At 44.0% G+C, this 26,552-nt stretch overlaps 1 protein-coding gene across 1 annotated transcript in view; it reads right to left on the reverse strand.

Moving 5' to 3' along the window:
* Positions 1-13,299: 13,299 nt before the first annotated feature.
* The window catches only part of LOC121531289 (copine-8-like), a 55,673-nt gene continuing 42,420 nt past the window's right edge, over positions 13,300-26,552 (reverse strand). The window contains exons 9-21 of the mRNA XM_041836529.2: positions 26,405-26,508; positions 25,429-25,533; positions 24,576-24,617; positions 23,863-23,938; positions 23,557-23,613; positions 22,930-22,991; positions 21,854-21,900; positions 21,436-21,617; positions 20,846-20,973; positions 18,344-18,446; positions 17,340-17,397; positions 14,719-14,792; positions 13,300-14,335 (exon numbers count right to left, since the gene is read on the reverse strand). Of these exons, the coding sequence (XP_041692463.2) occupies positions 14,129-14,335; positions 14,719-14,792; positions 17,340-17,397; positions 18,344-18,446; positions 20,846-20,973; positions 21,436-21,617; positions 21,854-21,900; positions 22,930-22,991; positions 23,557-23,613; positions 23,863-23,938; positions 24,576-24,617; positions 25,429-25,533; positions 26,405-26,508 (1,245 nt within the window). The 3' untranslated portion in view covers positions 13,300-14,128. The remainder of the gene's footprint in view (positions 14,336-14,718; positions 14,793-17,339; positions 17,398-18,343; positions 18,447-20,845; positions 20,974-21,435; positions 21,618-21,853; positions 21,901-22,929; positions 22,992-23,556; positions 23,614-23,862; positions 23,939-24,575; positions 24,618-25,428; positions 25,534-26,404; positions 26,509-26,552) is intronic.

The raw sequence follows: 26,552 nt of genomic DNA on the forward strand, positions 1-26,552 counted from the left end.
AGAGGTAAACTGAGGGCCACGGTCGGAAACGATATCACTGGGCAAACCGTGGACCCTGAAAACCTCCCTAACCAGGATCTCGGACGTCTCCGAGGCAGAGGGAAGCTTGGCAATTGGCACAAAGTGGGCGAACTTGCTGAATCTGTCCACGATAGTCAGAACGACCGTGTTCCCCTCAGAAGCGGGCAACCCAGTGACGAAGTCCAGGGCCAGATGCGACCATGGTCGCGGGGAATAGGAAGGGGGTGAAGTAGTCCAGAGCTGGGCCGATTGGTACTCTTATTCTGCGCACACACTGGACAGGCAGCAACAAAACCCCGAGTATCCTCGGCCATGGCAGGCCACCAAAAAGCGTCTGCGAAGAAACGCCATTGTCCGAGCCACGCCAGGGTGACAAGCCATCTTGCTGGCGTGGGACCATTTGAGGACAGCAGGACGAACCGACTCAGGCACAAACAACCGACCGGGTGGACCGTTACCGGGACCGGGCTGAGTCCGAAGGGCCGCCAGCACCTCCTCCTCAATCTTCCACATAACTGCTCCCACGACGCAGTTCCGGGGAGAATTGTCTCGGTCTTGGACCCACTCTCCTCCGTCTTGGAGAACATCCGGGACAAGGCGTCCGCCTTGCCGTTCTTAGATCCAGGTCGGAACGTCAGGGAAAACTTGAATCGTCCGAAAAACAACGCCCACCTGGCCTGACGGGAGTTGAGACGTTTAGCCGATTGCATGTAAGCAAGATTCTTGTGGTCAGTCCAGACAATAAACGGTTGCTCCGCCCCTCCAACCAGTGGCGCCACTCCTCCAAGGCAAGTTTCACCGCGAGAAGCTCCCGGTTACCCACATCGTAATTCCTCTCCGCAGGCGAAAGGCGACAGAGTAGTAGGCGCAGGGATGGAGTTTACTGTCCGTGGAGCATCGCTGCGACAGGATGGCGCCAACTCCCACATCAGACGCGTCCACTTCAACGGCGAACTGACGGGCCGTGTCCGGTTGAGAGAGAATCGGTGCGTTGGTGAATCGCCTCTTCAAATCCAGAAACGCTCGATCCGCCTCCGGATTCCACTTGAAGGTCCTGATACTGGAAGTCAAGGCAGTTAACGGAGCGGCCACACGGCTGTAATCCCGGATTAATCTGCGGTAGAAATTCGCAAACCCCAAAAATCTCTGGAGCTGCAATCTCGTACCGGGCTGGGCCCATTCCAGAACCGCTCTAACCTTCTCCTGGTCCATCCTAATCTTGTGGTGTTATTTTATGTATCATGAAGGTAAATGTAGGGAAAGGTCAAAGGTAAAATAATAATATTAGTAATAAGCATGGATATGTTGTAAAATTGAAAATCTATATGCCTTGGAGTGTTTATGGATTGAGAGCCAGTTGAATTCAGAGCAGAGATAATTATGTGTTTTTCATGAAAACTCCTGCAGCTGGTTTAGGGAGTGTCAATGACGTGATGGCTGTGGAGATAGAAGTAACAATGGAACTAGTGTTTGCATTTCTTTATGCTTATGACCTTATGACCTGACACATGGCCACATGCACATAATCTCAGTGCTGGAAAGGGTGATGAATGATAAATGTTTTATAATGTGTTATGAAATGATAATGGTGAAACAGAATGAACATGTTTGATATTTTATAATCCAGATATATGTTTAAATAATGAATATATACATTAAGTATATGATGTGTTATTTTACAGGGGTTTTTAAACTGAGGCCATGGGGTTCTAGACATCTGGTTTGCATTTACATTAGTTTTTTAAGAAGGGGCTTTTGAGAAGGGGCCTAGGCACGCAGCCAATAGAATGATCGAATGAGAGGGTGGTACGAACTAAAAAAAAGTTAGGAATGTTTGTACATGTGGCTATAAAATTGAGCTCTTGGCGAAAAAGGGACAGTCTTTGTCTCTTTGGAAAAAGGCTCGGCTTTGTTTTTTTAATAAAGTCTAAATTCTTAAATTCACAGGCTCTGATGTCTTGAGAGATATTTTTGAGTTAATTATCTAGTCAAATGTTTCTACAACAATCTCTCCCCTGGAGATGATGTACCCGAGAAAGGATGTCGTGTGGGCGTGAAACTCGCACTTCTCGGCCTTCACGAACAGGCGATTCTCCAACAATCGCTGCAGAACCTGCCGGACATGCTGGACGTGGTCGGAAGGTTCCTTCGAGAAGATCAGAATGTCATCCAGGTAAACAAACACAAAGAGACCGATCATATCTCTCAGGACGTCGTTCACCATACTCTGGAATACCGCTGGAGCATTGGTCAGTCCAAACGGCATCACCTGATACTCGAAGTGACCCATCGGTGTATTGAAACCCGTCAACCACTCGTCCCCCTCTCTGATCCGGACCATGTGATACGCATTGCGTAGGTCTAGCTTGGTGAACACCGTAGCACCCTGTAAGGAGTCGAAGGCAGAACTCATCAAGGGCAGGGGATACTTGTTCTTGACCGTGATGTCATTCAACCCCCGATAATCAATACACGGTCGAAGAGAGCCATCCTTCTTACCCACAAAGAAGAATCCTGCCCCCAGGGGGTGATGACGAGGGACGAACGAGACCAGCAGCTAGGGACTCCTTGATGTAGGTCTCCAAAGCCTCACGTTCAGGTCGGGAGATACTGTATAACCTTCCCTTGGGGTAGACAGCTCCAGGGAACAGGTTGATGGCACAATCATATGGTCGGTGGGGAGGGAGTGACAGAGCCTTCTGCTTACTGAACACTTCCCCCAAATCGTGATATGTCTCGGGAACCAGGGACAAATCTGGGGGTTTAGCCTCAATCACCTGACTGGGAACCGAATGGGGGCAGGCAGTCTTGAGACAGTTAGCATGACAATCAAGGCTCCAACTCGTTACCTTGCCCGTCACCCAATCGAACGTGGGATTGTGTTCCTTCAGCCAGGGGTATCCAAGGACCAGAGGAACATGGGAAGACGGCAGAATGAAGAATGAAATCATCTCAGAATGATTCCCCGACAACCGCATCTTAACCGGTTCAGTCCTCATCGTGATACGTGCCAGACTACTGCCGTTCAGAGTGGTAGCTTCAATGGCTTCCGGCAATTGCTCCTTGGAAAGCCCCAGCTGTTCCACCAACTCGGCATCTAGAAAGCTTCCATCGGCACCTGAATCGATAAAAGCGTTAATCGCTAAGCTCTGATTCCTGTTCATAAGGGTAGCCGGGAAACGGGGTCTGACAGAGGTATTGAGAGGTCGAAACTGGCTCGCTAAAAGTCCTCCCAACTTTAGCGAGCCGCGCAGTTTGACGACCCGACTGGAACCTGAGAAGCTGATCGGTTGGACGGAACCCATTGCTTCTCCCTCCTTCGCTCTCGGACTCGATTATCCACCCGAATAGACAAGGCTACCAAGCTGTCCAGGTCACTAGGCTCCGGATAGGAGATCAACTCATCCTTGAGCTGCTCCGACAGACCCTGGTAAAAGGCCGCTTGCAGAGCCTCCTCATTCCACCCACTCTCCACAGCCAACGTCTTGAACTCGATCACGAAGTCGGCCACGCTGCGAGTTCCTTGGCGAAAGCGAAAACAGGCGCCTAGCTGCGTCCCTCCCTCGGACGGAATGGTCGAAGAGCTTCCTCATCTCGGCCGTGAACCCCTGGTATGAAGCCATGCAGGGATCCTGTCGTTCCCAAACGGCTGAAGCCCACTCCAGCGCTCGACCACGCAGCAACTCAATCACAAAGGCTATCCTAGCCTTGTCTGTGGCATAAGAGTAGGGCTGTAGATCGAACACTAATCCACACTGCATAAGGAAGGAACGGCATCTTCCCAGCTCCCCCTCATATCTATCCGGCGTCGGAACCTTGGGCTCACGGAAGGACACAGCTTCAGAAGCGGCAGGCGAGATGGGTGAAACCGGTAGTGGATCCTCCACCGGACACTTGCGTTGGTTCTGGACCTCCGTCAGACCGGTAGAAAGGTTCCGAACTGACAACGCGATCTCCTGTAGTACCGTGCTATGATGGCCCAACATCTTCTCCTGCTGGGTAATGGCATGGCGAACAGAGTCCAGGTCCGCTGGGTTCATTACTGGCCGGATCGTTCTGTCACGAGTTGCTAAGCCAGAACCCAGAAGCAGACCAGGACAAGGTAAGTTGAAACGAAGGTGAGTGTTTATTACAAATTCAAGAGTGATGCTGAATAATCCAGGGAACAGAGCGGGCGGCGTTGATTAGTTGTTGGGGGTGCAGTGGTTGATCCCATCCTGGGTCGGCAGCCGCCGACCACCAGGCAGAGGTTGGATGAAGGTTCCGGACGGGTGACTGCAGATGGAACAAAACGGGGTAAGTAAGCAACAAACCAACAAGGTGCAAAAACAACAAAACTAACGCTAGGCTCTAGGACTGATACTCTGGTAAACCTACTGTTCATGGCTAACGATCCGGCAGGGAATGGATGTTAGGCCAGAGCCTAAGAAGGGTGATGATCATGACCAGGTGTGCAGATTGCTGATGGGATGCAGGTGCGGAAATCAAGAGAGCTCCCCGGAGCGTTCCCGAACCCTCGGGAAACTGGAGATCACGAACAGAAAAACTAGTCACCAGACAGGACCCGACTCAGACTGCCGGGATCGTTACAAGGTCAGACCTTTCTTGTAGTTGGCCACCTGGTTTGCACACATCTCAGGAGGGATTTTGTCCCACTCCTCTTTGCAGATCTTCTCCAAGTCATTAAGGTTTCGAGGCTGACGTTTGGCAACTCGAACCGTCAGCTCCCTCCACAGATTTTCTATGGGATTAAGGTCTGGAGACTGGCTAGGCCACTCCAGAACCTTAATGTGCTTCTTCTTGAGCCACTCCTTTGTTGCCTTGGCCGTGTGTTTTGGGTCATTGTCATGCTGGAATACCCATCCACCACCCATTTTCAATGCCCTGGCTGAGGGAAGGAGGTTCTCACCCAAGATTTGACGGTACATGGCCCCGTCCATCGTCCCTTTGATGCGGTGAAGTTGTCCTGTCCCCTTAGCAGAAAAACACCCCCAAAGCATAATGTTTCCACCTCCATGTTTGACGGTGGGGATGGTGTTCTTGGGGTCATAGGCAGCATTCCTCCTCCTCCAAACACAGTGAGTTGAGTTGATGCCAAAGAGCTCCATTTTGGTCTCATCTGACCACAACACTTTCACCCAGTTCTCCTCTGAATCATTCAGATGTTCACTGACAAACTTCAGACGGGCATGTACAGTGGGGAGAACAAGTATTTGATACACTGCCGATTTTGCAGGTTTTCCTACTTACAAAGCATGTAAAGGTCTGTAATTGTTATCATAGGTACACTTCAACTGTGAGAGATGGAATCTAAAACAAAAATCCAGAAAATCACATTGTATGATTTTTAAGTAATTAATTTGCATTTTATTGCATGACATAAGTATTTGATCACCTACCAACCAGTAAGAATTCCGGCTCTCACAGACCTGTTAGTTTTTCTTTAAGAAGCCCTCCTGTTCTCCACTCATTACCTGTATTAACTGCACCTGTTTGAACTCGTTACCTGTATAAAAGACACCTGTCCACACACTCAATCAAACAGACTCCAACCTCTCCACAATGGCCAAGACCAGAGAGCTGTGTAAGGACATCAGGGATAAAATTGTAGACCTGCACAAGGCTGGGATGGGCTACAGGACAATAGGCCAGCAGCTTGGTGAGAAGGCAACAACTGTTGGCACAATTATTAGAAAATGGAAGAAGTTCAAGATGACAGTCAATCACCCTCGGTCTGGGGCTCCATGCAAGATCTCACCTTGTGGGGCATCAATGATTATGAGGAAGGTGAGGGATCAGCCCAGAACTACACGGCAGGACCTGGTCAATGACCTGAAGAGAGCTGGGACCACAGTCTCAAAGAAAACCATTAGTAACACACTACGCCGTCATGGATTAAAATCCTGCAGCGCACCCAAGGTCCCCCTGCTCAAGCAAGCGCATGTCCAGGCCCGTCTGAAGTTTGCCAATGACCATCTGGATGATCCAGAGGAGGAATGGGAGAAGGTCATGTGGTCTGATGAGACAAAAATAGAGCTTTTTGGTCTAAACTCCACTCGCCGTGTTTGGAGGAAGAAGAAGGATGAGTACAACCCCAAGAACACCATCCCAACCGTGAAGCATGGAGGTGGAAACATCATTCATTGGGGATGCTTTTCTGCAAAGGGGACAGGACGACTGCACCGTATTGAGGGGAGGATGGATGGGGCCATGTATCGCGAGATCTTGGCCAACAACCTCCTTCCCTCAGTAAGAGCATTGGAGATGGGTCGTGGCTGGGTCTTCCAGCATGACAACGACCCGAAACACACAGCCAGGGCAACTAAGGAATGGCTCCGTAAGAAGCATCTCAAGGTCCTGGAGAGGCCTAGCCAGTCTCCAGACCTGAACCCAATAGAAAATCTTTGGAGGGAGCTGAAAGTCCGTATTGCCCAGCGACAGCCCCGAAACCTGAAGGATCTGGAGAAGGTCTGTATGGAGGAGTGGGCCAAAATCCCTGCTGCAGTGTGTGCAAACCTGGTCAAGACCTACAGGAAACGTATGATCTCTGTAATTGCAAACAAAGGTTTCTGTACCAAATATTAAGTTCTGCTTTTCTGATGTATCAAATACTTATGTCATGCAATAAAATGAGAATTAATTACTTAAAAATCATACAATGTGATTTTCTGGATTTTAGTTTTAGATTCCGTCTCTCGCAGTTGAAGTGTACCTATGATAAAAATTACAGACCTCTACATACTTTGTAAGTAGGAAAACCTGCAAAATCGACAGTGTATCAAATACTTGTTCTCTCCACTGTATATGTGCTTTCTTGAGCAGGGGGACCTTGCGGGCGCTGCAGGATTTCAGTCCTTCACGGCGTAGTGTGTTACCAATTGTTTTCTTGGTGACTATGGTCCCAGCTGCCTTGAGATCATTGACAAGATCCTCCCATGTAGTTCTGGGCTGATTCCTCACCGTTCTCATGATCATTGCAACTCCACGAGGTGAGATCTTGCATGGAGCCCCAGGCCGAGGGAGATTGACAGTTATTTTGTGTTTCTTCCATTTGCGAATAATCGCACCAACTGTTGTCACCTTCTCACCAAGCTGCTTGGCGATGGTCTTGTAGCCCATTCCAGCCTTGTGTAGGTCTACAATCTTGTCCCTGACATCCTTGGAGAGCTCTTTGGTCTTGGCCATGGTGGAGAGTTTGGAATCTGATTGATTGATTGCTTCTGTGGACAGGTGTCTTTTATACAGGTAACAAGCTGAGATTAGGAGCACTCCCTTTAAGAGTGTGCTCCTAATCTCAGCTCGTTACCTGTATAAAAGACACCTGGGAGCCAGATATCTGTCTGATTGAGAGGGGGTCAAATACTTATTTCCCTCATTAAAATGCAAATCAATTTATAACATTTTTGACATGCGTTTTTCTGGATTTCTTTGTTGTTATTCTGTCTCTCACTGTTCAAATAAACCTACCATTAAAATTATAGACTGATCATTTCTTTGTCAGTGGGCAAACGTACAAAATCAGCAGGGGATCAAATACTTTTTTCCCTCACTGTATATATAGCCTTGTTATTGTTATTTTATTGTGTTACTATTTTATTTTTATGTTTTTGTAAATGTTCTTACATTTTAACTGCATTGTCGGGAATGGGCTCATAAGTAAGCATTTCACAATAAAGTCTACACTTGTTGTATTCGGCGCATGTAACAAATAAGATTTTATTTTGATTTGTGTGTGTGCGTGTGTGATATGTCATCATTAAACTTGGGCCTTATTCAAAGGAGTCCACTTTCAGAATGTAGACTGAATGTATAAAAAAAAAACTCTGCGTCATACCTTGCATTGTAAGTGATATGAAGTCTTTTACACAGGATTTGTTAATGTCTTTGATATTGTGTTGCATAGGATTTTGAGGATGAGGACATTCCATGTATTTATTTCTGTCACTGGTGGGTGCCAGAAGGTATGCGTGCCAAGGATGACTGGGGGGCCACTGGTGCTAATCTTAGAAGGAGTACGTGAGGGAATGTCCTGACTAGGGTGCAAGATGATACCATCTAGGGTGATACACTCAATAATTGTTGGCAACTGTTGGATGGAATTAGCTTGCAAAGCAGTATATAAACTGAGAGGTTTTCTATGTAATTCATTCAAATAGTGAGATGCAACCCACGTGTATCTTGCTATGTTGAATCCGGTGGGGAGTTCAAATGACAATAGGCCACTCACGTGCAGCTTGTCATGTTGAACCCGGTAATGTAATATTAAATACATGTATCAGCTCTCCATCTAAGTGTTTAACTATTCTCTTGCATCCTGAATTACTTGATACCAGAGAAACTCATCATAACAGTAAGCATAAACAACAGTGATCTGATTTTGAAACTCCACTTAATAGGCCAATGTTCAGAGCTGAATGATTGTTAAAAAATTAAAACTGTGTTTGATATGAATATTTATTTAAATATTGAAAATTCATACAGAAATAGTCATTTTTATTATTTCCAGTGGTATTCTTCTCTACTCTGAACAGTCAAAGCTGTAAGATGCCTGTCATCCTCAGGGCTTCATCCTGAACTCAGATGATAATACATTTTTCAGACCAACTGAAACGGTTTCAAATACGGATTGCATTTCTACTATTACTTCTGGGAGCCTTGAAACAAGCCAGTATCAAGACAAGCAATTATAAGATGGATTTTGAGAGGTATTGAATAATTAGTAATGCGACATGGGAGAAATTATACTGTAAATGTCAAAGTCTCTGACTCATTGCAGGCCTGGGGCCACTCAATTGTACTAATGTAATGATTAAGCAACATTGATACAACAATACGCAATCAGTAAGGGAGATCAGATTGACGTAATTGATATAAGATTGATTTAAAAACACAGGCTGGGCTGTACTAGGCTGCTGGACAACACTGGTCAAATGTAGTGCACTACATAGGGAATAGGGTGCCATTTGGAACGTATTCACAGATTTGACTGTTCAGCTCATAACCCCTCTTATTAAGATCATTCCAACCATAGAAATAGAATGTCATTCTAGTTCTATGATTCCAACCGCTGCTTCTGAAAGAACAACAGAAGACTGACATGGGAGTGGCTGTGCATTAATATACAAAAACAACTGAGCACTGACACATATTGAGAATCAGTCGTTATACACGTTATCTGAAGGCATTGCACAATTCCAAGAATTCAGTGACATTTTAAGGCAAAGTTTCCATAGTATTTCTGAAAACACATAATAATGTCATAATAATATACAATATACCGGTGCATCTCCGTTATAGAAAATGATCCATGCAAAACATGATGCATGCTATTATATAAAAACACTAGGGTATTAGTGTTATCACAAGCATTCAATAATAAATCACTTGATTATCACAGGTAAACAATGATCATGTCACATGTAGAAGAATACATGGGCTTTCTGAGGCGTTCAGATACAGTTAGTCAGCTAACAAATATTGGTTCCCAGAACGTTGTGGAATAAGCAAAGGAGAACGTTTGGGGAACGTTCTGTTTTAGCTGTGCAGTCACTGGATCGGCCCCATCAAGCTCACGTTATCATCTTGGCAAAGTGACACGGACGCACATCACATCATTGTCTGTGGGATGAGGCAGTGACATGTATTTTTCATTAAAGCTGTTTTTTGTGTGGGGCTTGTTTGTTTGTGTGGGGCTTACTTGTTTGCTGTATGAACACTTTCAGGGTTCTGTTCCAATAAATGCTCTATATAATTTTTTATACTCCTACATTTTCATAGACTCGAAGAGACAGTCTGTTTGCTTTCACACATCTAGCAGTATGCAAGTGCATGTGACAAACCAGACTGGTCTCATAGACTAGACGTAACATATTAAACGTAAATCCAGGACACTGAAATTAGTATGATATGTTACGTTTGGTATGGTTACATAAGATAGAAGGTTACTTAAGGCAAAAACAAAAGGAGGGTGCTTCGTTGGGGTGGATGGGTGGACGTAGAGCACAAACGTCTAACAACCCAAAGGTTGCGTTTTCGAATCTCATCACAGACAACTTTAGCATTTTAGCAACTTTGCAACTACTTACTACTTTTTAGCTACTTTGCAACTAATTAGCATGTTAGCTAACCCTTCCCCTAACCCTAACCTTAACCCTTTTAGCTAACCACAACCCTCTTAGCTAACCCGTCCCCTAACCCTAACCATTTAGCATAACTCCTAACCTTAACCCTAACTCCTAGTGCTAGCTAACGTTAGCATTAGCCACCTAGCTAAGGTTAGCCACAACAAATTGGAATTTATTGTACGAATTGCAATTCGTAACATATCATACGAAATGGATGATGGATATCCACAAATTAACCCATACCATACGAAACGTAACATATCATTACTAAATGGAGTGTCCCAGATTTACGTACAGAATAATACGAAATGCTCTGAGACTACATCGGAAAAACCCACAGTCACCCTCCCAAAGCCTACTTTGAAATCATGCTATTGTTCACTCACTGTTTGTTAAATGAGATTCCCCACTCGACGATAGACCATACTCTGAGATAAGCTTTTATTTACCTTTCCTAAGGGCAAACACATGGAAATGAGCCTGAAATTAGTTTATTTCCCTAATTTCATATCTGCATCATGAATATAGATCTATAGTTGACTGAAATTGATGGTAAACCAAGTGGGAGTGAAGTGATATTTCAATATAAAGCAGAGAACTGGCTAATAGTGTTGTTTATCTTTGAATGTTTCATAGAATGTTCCATAACATTTTCTGTAGAATGTTCCATAGACTGTTCTATAGAATGTTCCATAGAATGTTCCATAATGTGAGAATAAAATACATTTTGACTGTTAGTGTACCCTCTTCTCTAGATGTTATGCAAGTTTTTAATGCATGTTTCATACAGAAATACATATACAGTATGTACTGTACGTATATGTGAGTGTGTGGGTGTGAGATGAAGTTGACATCTTGTCGTGATAAATAATAAAATGCCCTAGCCTTCTGTTTGGGAGCAAGAGACAGCCAGAGTCCCAGTCCTTGGCAGATGATGTTCAACTCTCCAGTGTGAAGCTGTAAAATGGAAGGTCCTGGTCTTGTCTGGTCTGATCTAGTCTAGGCTGGTTTGGTCCAGTTCCATAGCAATATAATTATAATTCTATGGTTACAGTCCGGTTTGGGACCTGGTCAAAAGTAGTGCACCATATAGGGAATAGGGTGCCATTTGGGATGCAGGCAATGTTTTTTGGCGCTTTGACTTCTTACCGCTACACTGTCATATAGAGCTGGGTAAAAATGGGTCGCTTCACTTGCTATACTGTTGAATCGGGTTGAAATGTGACAGTGCATTTACCTGATTGAGTTTGAGTAATTCAACCCAACGAGAGAGAAATATGAACGCAAATAAAAATTATTCACTCAGGTGTAACTAAGGCAGGGGCGTCAGTTGGGTATGGCAGGATATGGCAGTAGGCAACAACAAAAGTAGTAAAATGTTTAGTGTACTGGATGGCTAGATTTAGGACCATGCGGATCATCGCTCAGAGAGCAGCTGCCAGCTTGTGTGCCTTTTGTCTCCCTTTTAGAAAAGCAGAGAGCAGTGACAGTGGCCGCATTCAATCAGATCACTTTTGTCAAGTCCCTTTCAAAGTGTGTTGCATTATTGGGATAAAAAAAATCTGATTTATATGTCGACTGCATGAACATTACAACAACCATGTGATCAAAGGTCATGAAGTTTCGATTGCAGTAGACTTTCATCTTCTGCAGTTGCTCCTCACCAGCTGCAACTCTCAGCCATCGCCTGCATTGTGGGAGGCACTAATTGTCAGCCAATCATTAGAGTGTTTTTGTTTGACCCACGCGAACAGGACCAAAGACGTGACTGAAACAGGAAGCAATTTTGCCGCAATTCATATGTATACAGTGGATATGTACAAATTGATGTGATATTTACGGCTTTCTCCCACCAATTGATAGTACAATGTACACACATATTTACATTTGTGTGTGATACGGCGGTTGGAGACATGTTTATTTCGTCATTACAAAGAAAAACTTTTATAAACAATGGCAACACAGCCATGTTGCACTGAACCCTGCTGTTACAAAACAACATCAGTGTCCGACTTTCGGCTGTAGCAGATGCACTTCCGCTGACTTTACTTCTCGACTTTCGTCTGAAGTCGGCTGCTTCAGCCTTACCACTCAAAGAAACCCAGTGCCAGTTTGCTTTGCCAGTCAGCCATTTAGGCAGTGCGCGATTGCTTTGAATTTGATGTGGGCATTTGAACTCGGCCTTGTAAACCTTTTTGTAATCTGATAGCCAAGGGTTAATTGAATTGGGAGGTGGGGGAGAGCCCTCCTTTTTGATGACCATTCGAAACCAAAAGCTATTTTATTGCTATTAAAATATAGGTTGTGAGCTGTCATGGCTAATTGGTATTTTCATTAATCCGCCCAGTAGGCTAGTGCAATTTTGGTTTCATGTTTAGGTATGAAAATAAACAACGTTCGTTGATACAATGTTTCAATATTCGTTGATACAATGTTTCAATATTCTCAGAACGTTTTCCCTTCCCTCCTTGGAGGGGGGAGGGGCTTTGAAATCACCCCCGCCCCACCCCACTTTGCCATACCCTAGATTTAGCTGAACGCCACTGAAATAAGGGTTGTTGCTATGAGGAATGGCGCTCTTAAATAATGTTGAAATTGCAGGAAATAACCAGAGGATCTAATTTCTTGGTCAACTGCCAGGTTTTCTGAGTATATTGAGAGTGGAAACTGGAATGAATCTACAAACTGACTAGTAAAATGTTGAACGTAAATGTAAAACATTTTCACTCAGTGAGAGACAAAGGCGATGTTGTGAACCAAAAGGTAGACTGAAACATTACTAGATATTACTGCTGAACATCCTGCCTTTCCAAAACATACATACATCGACGGGGTTTAGCGACATGATGTGAAGCGAGAGGTAGAAAGAAAAGAGAGAATGCTTCTGAAAATACAAAAACAACATTTTCTCACTGAGCTCCAACGTAAGAGGAGTCAGAGGACACACATGGAAGTGGTGGTGTAACTAACTGGTAAGTGTGTTTTTGACTCACAGGCATGGATGGAGATTCCACTATTCCAGAGTCCTTATGAGCATGGCGACTGTGAATGTATCCAACAGATAGAAGCTGCGTCCCAAATGGCACCCTATTCTCTATCTAGTGCACTACTTTAGACCAGGCTCCATAGGGCTCTGGTCAAACGTAACGCACTATGTAGGGAATAGGGTGCCATTTGGGACGCAACAAGAGTAAGGCTGGTTTAGTCCCTGCTGTATTTGATAGGACCAGACTCCTTTGAGTCAAGGCAGGCGGACAACAGAGCGTAAGACAGTGGGAAGATTATAGGTGGTGAAGGTATTGTCTTAAAGGTGGTAGTTGGAAAATAAATGAACGACTAGGAGGCCCTGAGTGCAGGACTTAAACTGCAAGCTTCTCTACTAGGACTACAACATGCTCTGTAAAAAAAATTAACACCACACATGGGATGTGGCTCCTCGGCATGATCATCTTCACCATCATCATCATCATCGCTACCACCAGTCTCTGGGGCAAAAAAAAAGGAGAGCCAGAGAGCATCTGGAGTACAAATCAGAGAGAAATAAAAATGTGTCCACGAGTACGAATCCTCCTCGTCATCCTCAACTTTTGTAAACATTTAGAAAGAGACTGTTGGTGAAAGAGAAGTGAAGTTGAGAGGAAGAGTAGGACGTAGAAATAACAGATCAGAAATGCGCTTCTGAAAGGTTCTCCACAGATTGGATGCTGCTCCTGGCTCGTCAATTCCAGTCACTCACCCACTTCCTGGGTCAGACCAGTAAACTGTGTCCTCTGACCTCTAACTTCTGACCTCTCAGGGGAAGGTTTTCTTGAGGGACGATAGCGGTCTGTCCTCTCCGCAGAAAGGGCTGACCAACGCCACGGACGATGGAATCCCAGAGTCCACAAAAGTGCAACATGAGCATGGAAACGACTCCAGTGAGGAAGAAGAAGAACCAAAAGAGGAAGAGGCCGAGGGGAGGGGGGTCGTGGGGGTCTTACCCTTCAGATTCGGCTGACCCGTCGGGTGAGGAGGGGGTGCGCGGCGGGGGTGGGGGTGTAGGCAGGGGGGAAAGGGCCTGGTTTGATGCCCCTGGTCCTCATGTAGGAGAGGAACTGGTCAGGGATCTCAGCCAGGACCTCTTTGGCCAAACGGGCCATACTCAGAATGTGGTTCCCCCTGCGGTCCACGTAGTCACGGAACGGAACAAACTGGATGGAGAGAAGGGGTGGGAGGGGGGGTAGGAAGAGAGAAGGAACGGAGGAGGAGGAGGAGGAGGAGGAGGGGAGACAGTAAGAGAAAGATCACAGTGGTTCCATTAGAAAATAACAATGATAGAGAGGTGGTGTAGGGGAGGAGAAGGACAGAATACACATGAAGATATGGGGAGAAAGACAGTGGACCAGAAAGAGGGAGGGAGAGAATGAAAGACGCAGAGATGGTGATTGAGTGAGGGAGAGAGAGAGAGAGAAGCCGTTCACATAGGTCATTTACATACATATACATGACATTTCCAGAGACACTGTAACTCTGCGTTAGTGTATGCTTTAATTCTATAGGCATGCAGTGAAGCACAGAGAAAGCTCCATAATACCTGAACAATGTCTCTCTCTGCGAACCTCCCTTGGGATGAGATCCTCTCTTCATCGCCATCAAGCTCAATCATTTCTGAGAAGGGGGGAAAGAGAGAGAGAGAGAGAGAGAGCGAGAGACGCACATCAGTCAGCCATGCCATGTCAGAACAAAGCCCACATCAATATGTCAACATCATCAGTGCCACAGAGCATGACACATGGTTGCCTACACATGCTGTACTGTTACCCGTGTGCATTAACAACACACACTACATTACCACAGAGAGCCAGTGTTCCATTGCCTGCCATGCAATGTTGTTTGAGTACAGAAAATATGTGTAGAGCTGTGAAATCCTTGGTTGTAAGTTAATATCTCTCTTTCCAAGCATCTGCCTCTAACCCTAGGAAGCTCTTTGCCACCTTCTCCTCCCTGCTGATACTTGAAACCCCACCTCTTTAAGGAATACCTGGGATAGGATAAAGTAATCCCCCCCCCCAAAAAAAAATACTATTGTAAAGTGGTTGTCCCACTGGCTATCATAAGGTGAATGCACCAATTTGTAAGTCGCTCTGGATAAGAGCGTCTGCTAAATGACTAAAATGTAAATGTAATATTGCACACTACTGGGTGAGTGATGAGCCAGCCTGGTCTCAGAGCAAAATGTATTATATTTTACTAAAATCTGTGCCACTCCATTTAGTATGATATGTTACTTTACATTACTTTGACTAGATGTAAAATAGTAAACATATATCCGGGACACTCAAATCAGCATGATATGTTACATTTGGTATGGACAGTAGATTACTTAAGGCAAAAACGAAAGGAGAGTGGTTGGTCGGAGTGTATCGGTGGGCGTGTAATACAAACGTTTAGCAACCCAAAGGTTGCGTGTTCGAATCTCATCACGGACAACTTGAGCTAATTAGCAACTTTGCAACTACTTACTACTTTTTAGCTACTTTGAAACTACTTAGCATGTTAGCTAACCCTTCCCCTAACCTTAACCCTTTAACCTAACCCTAACTCCAAACCTAACGTAGAATATCATACTAAAGCAGTCGAACGTAATATATCATACTAAACGGGTAAAATGCGATCAAGACGTAGGATACTATATGTCCTACAATTTTTATTATATTGTATGACCGCTATTACATTGCTAGGCCAATGTAATGTAACCTAGCGTAAAGTAACATATCAAAATAAATGGGGTGGCACGGATTTTAGTAAAATATCATATGTTTTGCTCTGAGACCAGGTTGCAGCCCAGCCATGGGTGGTGAAGTATGTGCTGGGATATGTACAGCACAGGAGATTGGTGGCACCTTAATTGGGGGGAATGGGCTTGTGGTAATAACGAGCGGAATCAGTGGAATGGTATCAAATACATCAAACACATGGTCTCCAGGTGTTTGATGCCATTCCATTTGCGCCGTTTCTGACATTATTATGAGCCGTCCTCCCCTCAGCAGCCTCCACTGATCTAGGATCTTAATTTAAGCCTGTTTGCTAAAGCAGGAAAATAATCCTGCAGCAACAAGAAATGTGAATTATTATGTGGATTATAATAAATTGACATTTTTGTAGGGGTTGATATATTTTTCGTAAGGGAAAATCAAGTCTGAAATTTCTATGTGGAAATTACAAAACTTCAGAAGCCTTTTAAAACCTAAAATACACTACAAGTTTTAAATGTCCTTCATTGCAAGAAAGTTATCCTGCAACAGGGTGATCAAATTAAGATCCTAGCTACATGTGTATAAGGGAAAACAACCATGTGTAGTGGAACAGGGAGGGACTTCATGCTACTGTGCACATTGACTTTATAAGCGTGATAATCTTTAAGGCCCGTTGACTTTAAAAGGCTAATTGCTCATAAAGAATGAATGTGTTTATTATGGAGCTGGAGTGTTTTATGAATTGTAAACATCTCTTTCCAATGATAAGAGAGGAAAGGTGAGGACTCGGTCTGTCCCTGCATAAAGGTGAATGGAAATGATGACACATTTCTGTAGAACGTTGGGTCAAATGAGCATTGACCTTTAGAAAGCCAAACAGTGTGGGGGATGGGAAGCAAAGGAGAGCGAGATGAAAGAGTGAGAGAGAAAGGAGAAGAGAGTGATAGCCGGTTCGGGAGAGGGAGGGGAAAGAGTGAGAGAGAAAGGAGAAGAGAGTGATAGCCGGGTAGGGAGAGGGAGGGGAAAGAGTGAGAGAGAAAGGAGAAGAGAGGGATAGCCAGGTAGGGAGAGGGAGGGGAAAGAGTGAGAGAGAAAGGAGAAGAGAGTGATAGCCGGGTAGGGAGAGGGAGGGGAAAGAGTGAGAGAGAAAGGAGAAGAGAGTGATAGCCGGGTAGGGAGAGGGAGGGGAAAGAGTGAGAGAGAAAGGAGAAGAGAGTGATAGCCGGGTAGGGAGAGGGAGGGGAAAGAGTGAGAGAGAAAGGAGAAGAGAGTGATAGCCGGGTAGGGAGAGGGAGGGGAAAGAAAGAAAGAGAGAAAATAGGGAAGGTGAGAAGCAGAAGAGAGGGAGAACTGCGTGAGGGGCGTGATAATGGATTTAACGCAGGGAAGAGATTAGAGAATAGAATAGAAACACAAATGCATGCACACACACACACACATTCCATTATTCCTTTCTTACCATTAAATTCCGCTGGTCCAACCCCAACAATTATAATTGACATGGGCAGAGTAGCCGCCTTTGGAGGTGGAGAGAGAGAGAGAGAGAGAGAGAGAGAGAGGTGTCAACCAAAATGCCAATGTCAATAACCATCGTTATCTAAAACGCCACAGGAGAAATACACCCAATTATTGACAATACTGTAAATACTGTAATAGCCTGTCTCCTTCTCAGAGAAAAATGGTAGAAACTGCCTGTCAATTCTGCTCCTTCATGTGGTTTGGCTCCACATTCTGCCAAGGCATTGTAGGATTATCACCTCTCTCATTTCACGCATGTACAACTTGTGTTTAAACCCCAGCCAGCCTAACAGCTTCTAAATTAACCTTATTTCCATCTCCTCCCTCAGCGGATGCCTATTGCGTTGCAATTTTGTTTATCAAATCTCACTTGAGTGGATAGCCATTTGCCAAAGGCTGGTGAGAAAGAATGATAGATGAACACATCACTATGTTTCATAACTTTGTATTGCCAGGTGGACATTAAATTGGCAGAGATATGAGGAACATCTATTTTTGGGGTTGCTTGAAACTCATTGTTCTCATTCTTACCCCACAATCACATTACAGTACGTAGGGAAAGTTGTGTAACGAAAAGCAGCGATTCTATTTCTATGTAACACAATTTGAGTCAGGGCATTCCAAACAGCATTACATCAACGTAGCCAGACAGACATTAAACACTATCAACGTTGGTCCACCCACCAAGAATGACTGAGTAAGTGGTACCGTGAGTGGTGGTGGAGTTGAGTGTTTAAGGTTTACTTCTTAATTTGAAAAACAACAAAATGCAGACCATCCACTTGGTTTGCTATAAAACTGAGGGATGGGGCTGGAGAAATGTAACCACTCTAACTCATGAAGATGTGTAGGCTATAGCATCAATTTTACATGTATAAAAAAACGGCTGAAAAGATTGTAAGAGTGGGCCTTTAAAAGGTTAACAGTAAGAGTGAGAGGTCTTACATTTATGATAGACTCCTTGGTCTGAGCCATGTCGGTGATGACGCCATCTGAGATGATAAGGAGGATGAAGTACTGGGAGCCGTCTTTCACCGACTGTGCATACCTGGAGGGGGGAGAGAGAGAGAGCGAGAGGGGAGAGGAGGGGGGAGAGAGAGAGCGAGAGGGGAGAGGAGGGGGAGAGAGAGCGGAGAGGAGACGAGAGGAGAGAGAGAGAATGGAGAGGAGACGAGAGTAGAGAGAGAACGAGAGGAGAATAAGAGAGGTTGGTGGGAGGAGAGCAGTATGAGTTGCAGCGTGTAATCAATAATCCTGTAATCAATAATCCTGTAATCAATAATCCTGTAATCAATAATCCTGTTAATGTAATCAATAATCCTGTAATCAATCATACTGTAATCAATCATCATGTAATCAATAATACTGTAAACAATAATCCTGTAATCAATCATACTGTAATCAATCATACTGTAATCAATAATACTCTAATCAATAATCCTGTAATCGAAAATGTATGCACTCACTACTGTAAGTCGCTGTGGATAAGAGCATGCCCTAAATGACTAAAATGTAAAATGTAATAACTCAATCAATTAAATGTATCTATGAAGCAGGGGTTGGAACCGATTCAGGGAACAGAACCGAAAACCGAAAAAGATCTATACAGTTCTGGAAACAGAACCGTTATTTTAAAAGCATAGGAACCGGGCAATAATGTTATTTTACGTTCCAGCATTTTCTTTCAGTCCCACAAAAAAATGCAACAAAGTGCCTATGCAAAGCCCTCCCTCTGTCACTCAGAAACCTGCCCCTCCCCCTCATCATGCCGGGGGGGGGGGTGGGGAGGGTGTTCCTCTGGGTTTAATAATGTCACCATTTACTTAGTCAGAGCTTGGGCCCATGCAACACACACACTGCACACCATCTGAGTGGAAAATAAATACAGCAACACGTATTGGGAGTATGACGGTCTCGTTGGACACTAGAGACACTAATTTGGGTGAAAATGGTTTCCCTCAGTGTGTTTTGGTCACACTGAGAATAAATGAGCTATGAACGGCAAGGCTATTCTTAGGCCATGTGGGCGGTCTGACCACACCGGGAAATAGATGGGAGTTGAGGAGCGAAGAGGGATGGGGGAGATAGCTTGTTACAGTCAATCTTGTGTGTGTGTTTATAGATGACTGGGTAAGATTTCCCAAGAGTGAATATCAAGTAGAGCATGTGTGGTACAGGAACACGCTATGGAGAGACAGCGAGGCACCGAGTCCAGTTCTCTTCTGCTATGGAGAGACAGCGAGGCACCGAGTCCAGTTCTCTTCTGCTATGGAGAGACAGCGAGGCACCGAGTCCAGTTCTCTTCTGCTATGGAGAGACAGCGAGGCACCGAGTCCAGTTCTCTTCTGCTATGGAGAGACAGCGAGGCACCGAGTCCAGTTCTCTTCTGCTATGGAGAGACAGCGAGGCACCGAGTCCAGTTCTCTTCTGCTATGGAGAGACAGCGAGGCACCGAGTCCAGTTCTCTTCTGCTATGGAGAGACAGCGAGGCACCGAGTCCAGTTCCCATGGGGACAAAGCCATGCTCTCTCCGTCTCCGATAGTGTCTATCCACTGGTCGATCGTGCAAAGCCTTATTTGTTTTCAACAACCAACAACCATTCTCTCTGCATGCAACTTTGAATGACTATTTTTGAACAACAATTTAATTAAATGTGTCCCTATTCAAGATAAATTTCAATTCAATGTGTCCCTATTCAAATTAAACTAATTTGGACCAGAGCCTATGGGGCCAATTGGGATGCACACTTAAAGCTGAAATCCAATAAAGGGAGAAACAGCGCCCCTGTTATTGTTTTGGTTGTGTTGATGAAACGGAGGAGAGGGGCATCGTGGGAAAAAAAAGCTGTAGTACATGTTCCGCTGCTCCGTCGCGCATGCAACGATGTCAGACAAGAAAAAAAACAGCGTAAAACAGTAACTTCTTTGTTGTTGTAATATCATAAACGGACGTGGCAGTTTCACCAATCACAGCTTAAGCTAATGCTTTCATGTGTGGTTACTTACTGGGTGTGAAAAGAGTGTTCCTTTCTGATCACCGTCTGGCAGGCAGACCTATGTCGCTCTTTGATCTCCACGGTATGCTCAGCGGTTACACACAAAGCACAAACTATTTTCTCAAACAGAGAAGACCAGACGTGTGTGTGTGTGTTTGTGCATGTGTGCGTGCGTGCGTGGGTGTGCGTGGGTGTGTGTCCCCATGCCACCAAAGTTAGTATCGATTTCAGTGGGACAGCTGAGCTATTACAGCATTTATTTTCATCTGGTCTTTCCCTGTGGGGTCACAGGTCACTGCGGAACACACTGAGACTATCTATTGATCAGAGCAGGTTATTGTACCACACAGAAGGACCACAGTAGGAGTTCAATGGAATCGCACTGTGTATGCTCTTTGTAGATGGTGGTTGGTTCTGGTGTGTGTGTGTGTGTGTGTGTGACCTACAGTACCTGGCCACGTGGTTGATAACAGGGGAGAAGTGTGTGGGTCCGTAGAGGCGGACAGACTTTAGGCTCTGGTAGTAAGCCTCCATCACTCCCTCAATCCCACTGCAGTACGGGTTCTGAGGGTTCCCATTCTGTACAGGAACACACAGAACAAACATCAGGAACATGAGCGAGACAACATAGCAAATATCTCTCTCTCTCTCTCTCTTTCTCTCTCTCTCTCTCTCTTGCGATGTCTCCACATTCAGTCCATTGTTAAAAGGCTGACTCAGTAAATCCTTAATGCTTAGATGAATGCATATGGGGCCTGTCGTGGTCTCAGGCTGGGCCCCTCTGGGGAGAGTGTTCCCCAACTGAGCAGCTGGAATGTCTGCCAGCCCCCCGGGCGGCATGGGCACTACATCTGGATCGGAAGGGTTAGGACAGGAACTACTAGTTCACTACTTATGACCAGAGCCTAAGGGGCTATTTGTCAATTCTCCCTCCACCAGCCTCCACTGGTCCAGAACCGGGACTGATGAGAGAGTGGCAGGTAAGAAGGAGGAGGGATAGATGGATGTAAGGATGGATGGAGGTGTCTCCTGTCTCCTCACCAGAGCGAACTCGTGCGAGACGCGTCCGTCCGGGGGCAGCTTGGCTCCGAAGCCCAGAGCAGGGAACATCTTGTCACTGTCGTAGTCCTGGATGATCTCCCCCACGGCCCTGAGAGCCATGGCATAGGCATTCAACTGGTACGGACTCATGTAGTGAAGGGAGGTGGGCTGGGACGGGTTGCCTGGACACAAACCCAATACAATAGAACTAAGGTCCACACTATTGTGTAGTTTGAAAGAGGGGATGCTGTCCATACATTGCAAAAGATTAAGCAGCTTTCTACCATTGAGACTTGTCTTGTAACTGAAACATTGGTGGTACAAATTGTTCCTTCTTACCCTTTGTCTTGGGTTTTCTGACACCAACATTCAAACTCAAGCGCTGACAAGAACTAAAAGCAGATTCCGACACACTCACCATTTGATGCCGTGAAATCAATTGCCACCGTGAAATTAATCTGAGTCCTACAAGACACAAAATCAAACAGTGAATATATTGAAACATCAGTCATACTACATTAAATGACATCACAATTCAAAGCGATCCGACTAACTTCATTCATTGACCAGGGGGATATAACTTATCAGTAACTGCTGTCCCCTGCAAAATGAACATAGGCCTAAGGGCCGATTACCACTAGTGATGTAAGTTTACCACTAGTGATGTAAGTGAGCCTAGCGCTAGATAAAGAGGTTACCATGGAAATTGTTTCAGTCAAATTAGCATAACCTATTGCAGTAATATATTATGTACTTTACTGTAACTGCTTGGAAAGAAAAATGAGCAAGTTGGATGGGGTACAGTCAAAATGCACAATACAACATGGAAAGCTAGTACCAAACGTTTTAATGCTAATCTAGGGACAAGCAATGGAAAATAGGCGTAAGCTAAAGAGTGATGTTGCAATGCATTTGACTGTTAAACTTCAATTCAATGTGTCCCTATTCAAATTTAAATAAATGTGTCTCTATTCAAATAAAACATTAATTCAATGTGTCCCTAATCAAATTAAACTTTAATCCAATGTGTCCCTAATCAAATCAAACTGTAATTCAATGTGTCCCTATTCAAATAAAACATTAATTCAATGTGTCCCAATTCAAATTAAACTTTTATTCAATGTGTCCCTATTCAAATTAAACTTTAAATAAATGTGTCTCTATTCAAATAAAACGTTAATTCAATGTGTCCCTAATCAAATGAAACTGTAATTCAATGTGTCCCTATTCAAATAAAACTTAAATTCAATGTGTCCCTATTCAAATTAAACTTAAATTCAATGTGTCCCTATTCAAATAAAACTTAAATTCAATGTGTCCCTATTCAAATAAAACTTAAATTCAATGTGTCCCTATTCAAATAAAACTTATATTCAATGTGTCCCTATTCAAATAAAACTTAAATTCAATGTGTCCCTATTCAAATAAAACTTAAATTCAATGTGTCCCTATTCAAATGAGACGTTAAATAAAAAACAAAACTTTGTAACGTACCCTCCTTTGATGTAGTCCAGGAAGGTGAGCTCCATGTCCACCAGGCAGGACAGCAGGGTTACCTGGCAACATGTTCGGAGGTTAAAGGGATACTTTTTGAAGTTTTAGCTTATTTCCGACTTTATAATAAGCCTAAAACTTTATAAAAGTGAACTATCCCTTTAAAACACATTGGGATTTCAGTGGAACTACAGTATTACTACACCTATTTCAACAGTACATAGAGTACACCATATAGTACACCTATTTCAACAGTACATAGAGTACACCATATAGTACACCTATTTCAACAGTACATAGAGTACACCATATAGTACACCTATTTCAACAGTACATAGAGTACACCATATAGTACACCTATTTCAACAGTACATAGAGTACACCATAGAGTACACCTATTTCAACAGTACATAGAGTACACCATAGAGTACACCTATTTCAACATGGCACAACAACCATAGAAAAGTTGGCTACAACACATAGAGTACAGGACTAGACTTCTATTTCAACAGTGACTCCTTTGGGCTATGAACAGGCACAGATAAGTGCAGCATCACATCAATAGAATCCCATCAAGGGAGTGCTAGTGTTGAAAAGTAGGTGGAGTAAAAGAGGGTATCAACTCACTGTTCCTGAGTTGAGGTATTTCTTCTTCTTCTTGCCCTTCTTCTTTTGATTCACCACCTGCAGAGATGGAAAACATGGCTTGGTTCACTTTGTCTCGTCAATGGTGAGTTGAAAACAAAGCCAAGGCAACTGAAAGCCTTCCTTAACTGAACTCTTTTTGGCTGACTAGGCCATAAAAGCAGATGGATGCGGGAGAGCAAAGATTATCGCTTAGACGATTACTGCAATAACCTGGAAGGTTCAGCGTTTTGGATAAACAGCTTAGACAAGGTTGTGTGTGTGTGGGCTTGCTACAACACGTCTTACCTCATAGGTGTGGAACTGTGACTGGCCTCTTGACATCTCCCTGTAGCTGGTGCTGAACTCCCCAATGAAGTCATGGCTGGAAGAGAAAACAAACATTGAGTACGTTTACGTGCACACTAATAAGTCGATGTTAAACTGATTATGGCAGTAGGCTGAGTACGGCGTTAGTCATGTAAACACCTCACTCTGCTTATCTTAAATCGACGTAAAGGTCATATTGGAAGTAAGCGTACGCCGATTAAAACACCTGGTTTTCTGAGCAATCTTTAGAATTATGAATATGTGTAAACATCTTAACATCGGCGTTCCAGCAGTGTATTTGATCTGCGCATGTGACAGCACCGTTCTTCTTGCAAAGCATTTAAACATTTTAAACAAACTATTATTTTAATCTGACTATCCACAATAATCGTATTATGGTGTGCATGTAACCGTACTCAGTGGCAGACACCCCTGAAGGGGTTTGGTACCTAACAGCTGTGACCTCATCATCCCAACCTCATCCATCACAGTGGAGAGTTATTGTTTCTCATAGAGATAAAATATATTGTGTATATTTAACTCAACGCCATTTCATCAATGTCTGTATTTGTTGTGACTGCCTATATACTGTGTTGTCTCATAATTATCATGTGATAGAAAGTGGCGTGTGTGTACCTGCGTGCATGTAAGTGTGTGTGTGTGTGTGTGTGTGTGTCTGAGACAGTACCTACCCTCCATCTCTGTCCCAATCATACACCTCCACCTTTATGACCCTGAGAGACAGAGAGAGAATGAGAGAGAGAGAGAGAGAGAGAAATTCCATTAGAAAAACCAATTAGTGTGCTGATTGAGAATCTCTCTTTAAAAGAGAAGCGCTCATCTGTGTAAGAGGATGGTCTGGTTCTAAGAGGACTGCTCTCAGGAAGTTGTCTGCTATTGGGATTCAATATGCTATAGGTTGCAGGCGTCACAGGTCGCAAAAGATAATAATTGTAGCAGCAGCCACTGCTTTGTACCTGAATCCTAAAGTGGTTCTAGAAATGGTCTGTGGTCAACTATAAAGTACAGAGGAATACTGATAACTAGTTATTTGTGGGTTATGGTTTGTTAAGTGCTTTCTGCTGCTTAGTGATCATCCAGGAGGCCTAGCTAGCTCTGGTCATTCCTATAGAGTGGATTGCATTTATTATAGTAATCATTTGGATTTATACAGATCTTTTATAACTGGAGTGTATATATTGTTATGTAGTGTAGAGGGAGGAAGTCATCCCATCCACTACAAATCTCTGCCATTGCTCCGTTTTATATCAAAGTGAATCTATACATCTGTCAGTTACAGTACCTGCATCTCTGGTATCAGTTACCTGCATCTCTGGTATCAGTTACCTGCATCTCTGGTATCAATTACCTGCATCTCTGGTATCAGTTACCTGCATCTCTGGTATCAGTTACCTGCATCTCTGGTATCAGCTACCTGCATCTCTGGTATCAGCTACCTGCATCTCTGGTATCAGTTACCTGCATCTCTGGTATCAGCTACCTGCATCTCTGGTATCAGTTACCTGCATCTCTGGTATCAGTTACCTATCATAATCTCCGTTGCACAGGGCCTTGACAGGGATCTTGAAGGCCTGCCACACTGGGTCCAGAGTGTTCTTCACAACCTCTGTCTTATGGCAGATAGTAAACCTGGAGAAACACACACACACACACACACACATACACACATACACACACACACACACACACACACACACACACACACACAAGCACAATAATTACAGTATTGGAACCCTTTCAAGACATCATAGACTCCAACTCAAACTTTGCTATGTTTGTTTACATTTGTTTTCTTAATTAGCATTAAGTTTGTAATTATTTATTATATTTTGTCTTTAAAAATCTAAACAAAACAACAACAACAACTGCTTCCTGCTCTTAAACAGTACGCAGTGTGAACATGTGGTCAGGATGGTTGGGCAGGCAGGCAGCACACTGCTGTTGTACCCCATTTAAACTGCTTCAGTTAATACCCAGCTGCACAAAAGCCATATGTGTTAAGTGCAAGACAAGGGAGTCAGCTCGCATAAAAGCATCTGCTGGGCAAAGACATCTCATACAACGTGCGCTCAACTCAGTCTCAACCACCTGCTCTTTTCCTCTCCTCTCATCCTCTCTTTATTCCTTCTCTCCTCTCATGCTCTCTTTCATGTCCACTCATCCCTCAACACCTATACGCTTTGTCTGTCTCAGGTGGGATGTATAGGACATGTACATTGAGTCATATGGACAGTGTTATTGTACCCTACATTGCTATTTGGAGAGTGTACTGTATTTGTTCAGCGTCTACAGGGCTTTTTTTCCCACTGTGTATGAGCAGACACCAAATATAGTACAGTATCTGGGTGTATTTTGTACAACTTTATAGAGTAAAAAAACTAACCTATTTTTTATAACGCTTTACAAACGTTAGTGGTTGCAAATTAATAAAATGTTGATTTGATTTTGTAAAGATGTTTTTGTACAAAATGGAAAACTGGATCAACGATTGACGACTTACGATCCGTCCTCGTTACTGCGGTAGAAGACCAGAAAAGGATCAGATTTCCCAAAGAAGTCTTTTTTGTCCAACTTGTTCCCACAGAACTGCAGCATCACTGACTCCTAGAGAGAGCAGGTTACAGATGAAAGGAACAGCCAGACAAGCA

Source organism: Coregonus clupeaformis, chromosome 19 (genome assembly GCF_020615455.1).
Source record: "Coregonus clupeaformis isolate EN_2021a chromosome 19, ASM2061545v1, whole genome shotgun sequence".
NCBI lineage: Eukaryota > Metazoa > Chordata > Actinopteri > Salmoniformes > Salmonidae > Coregonus > Coregonus clupeaformis.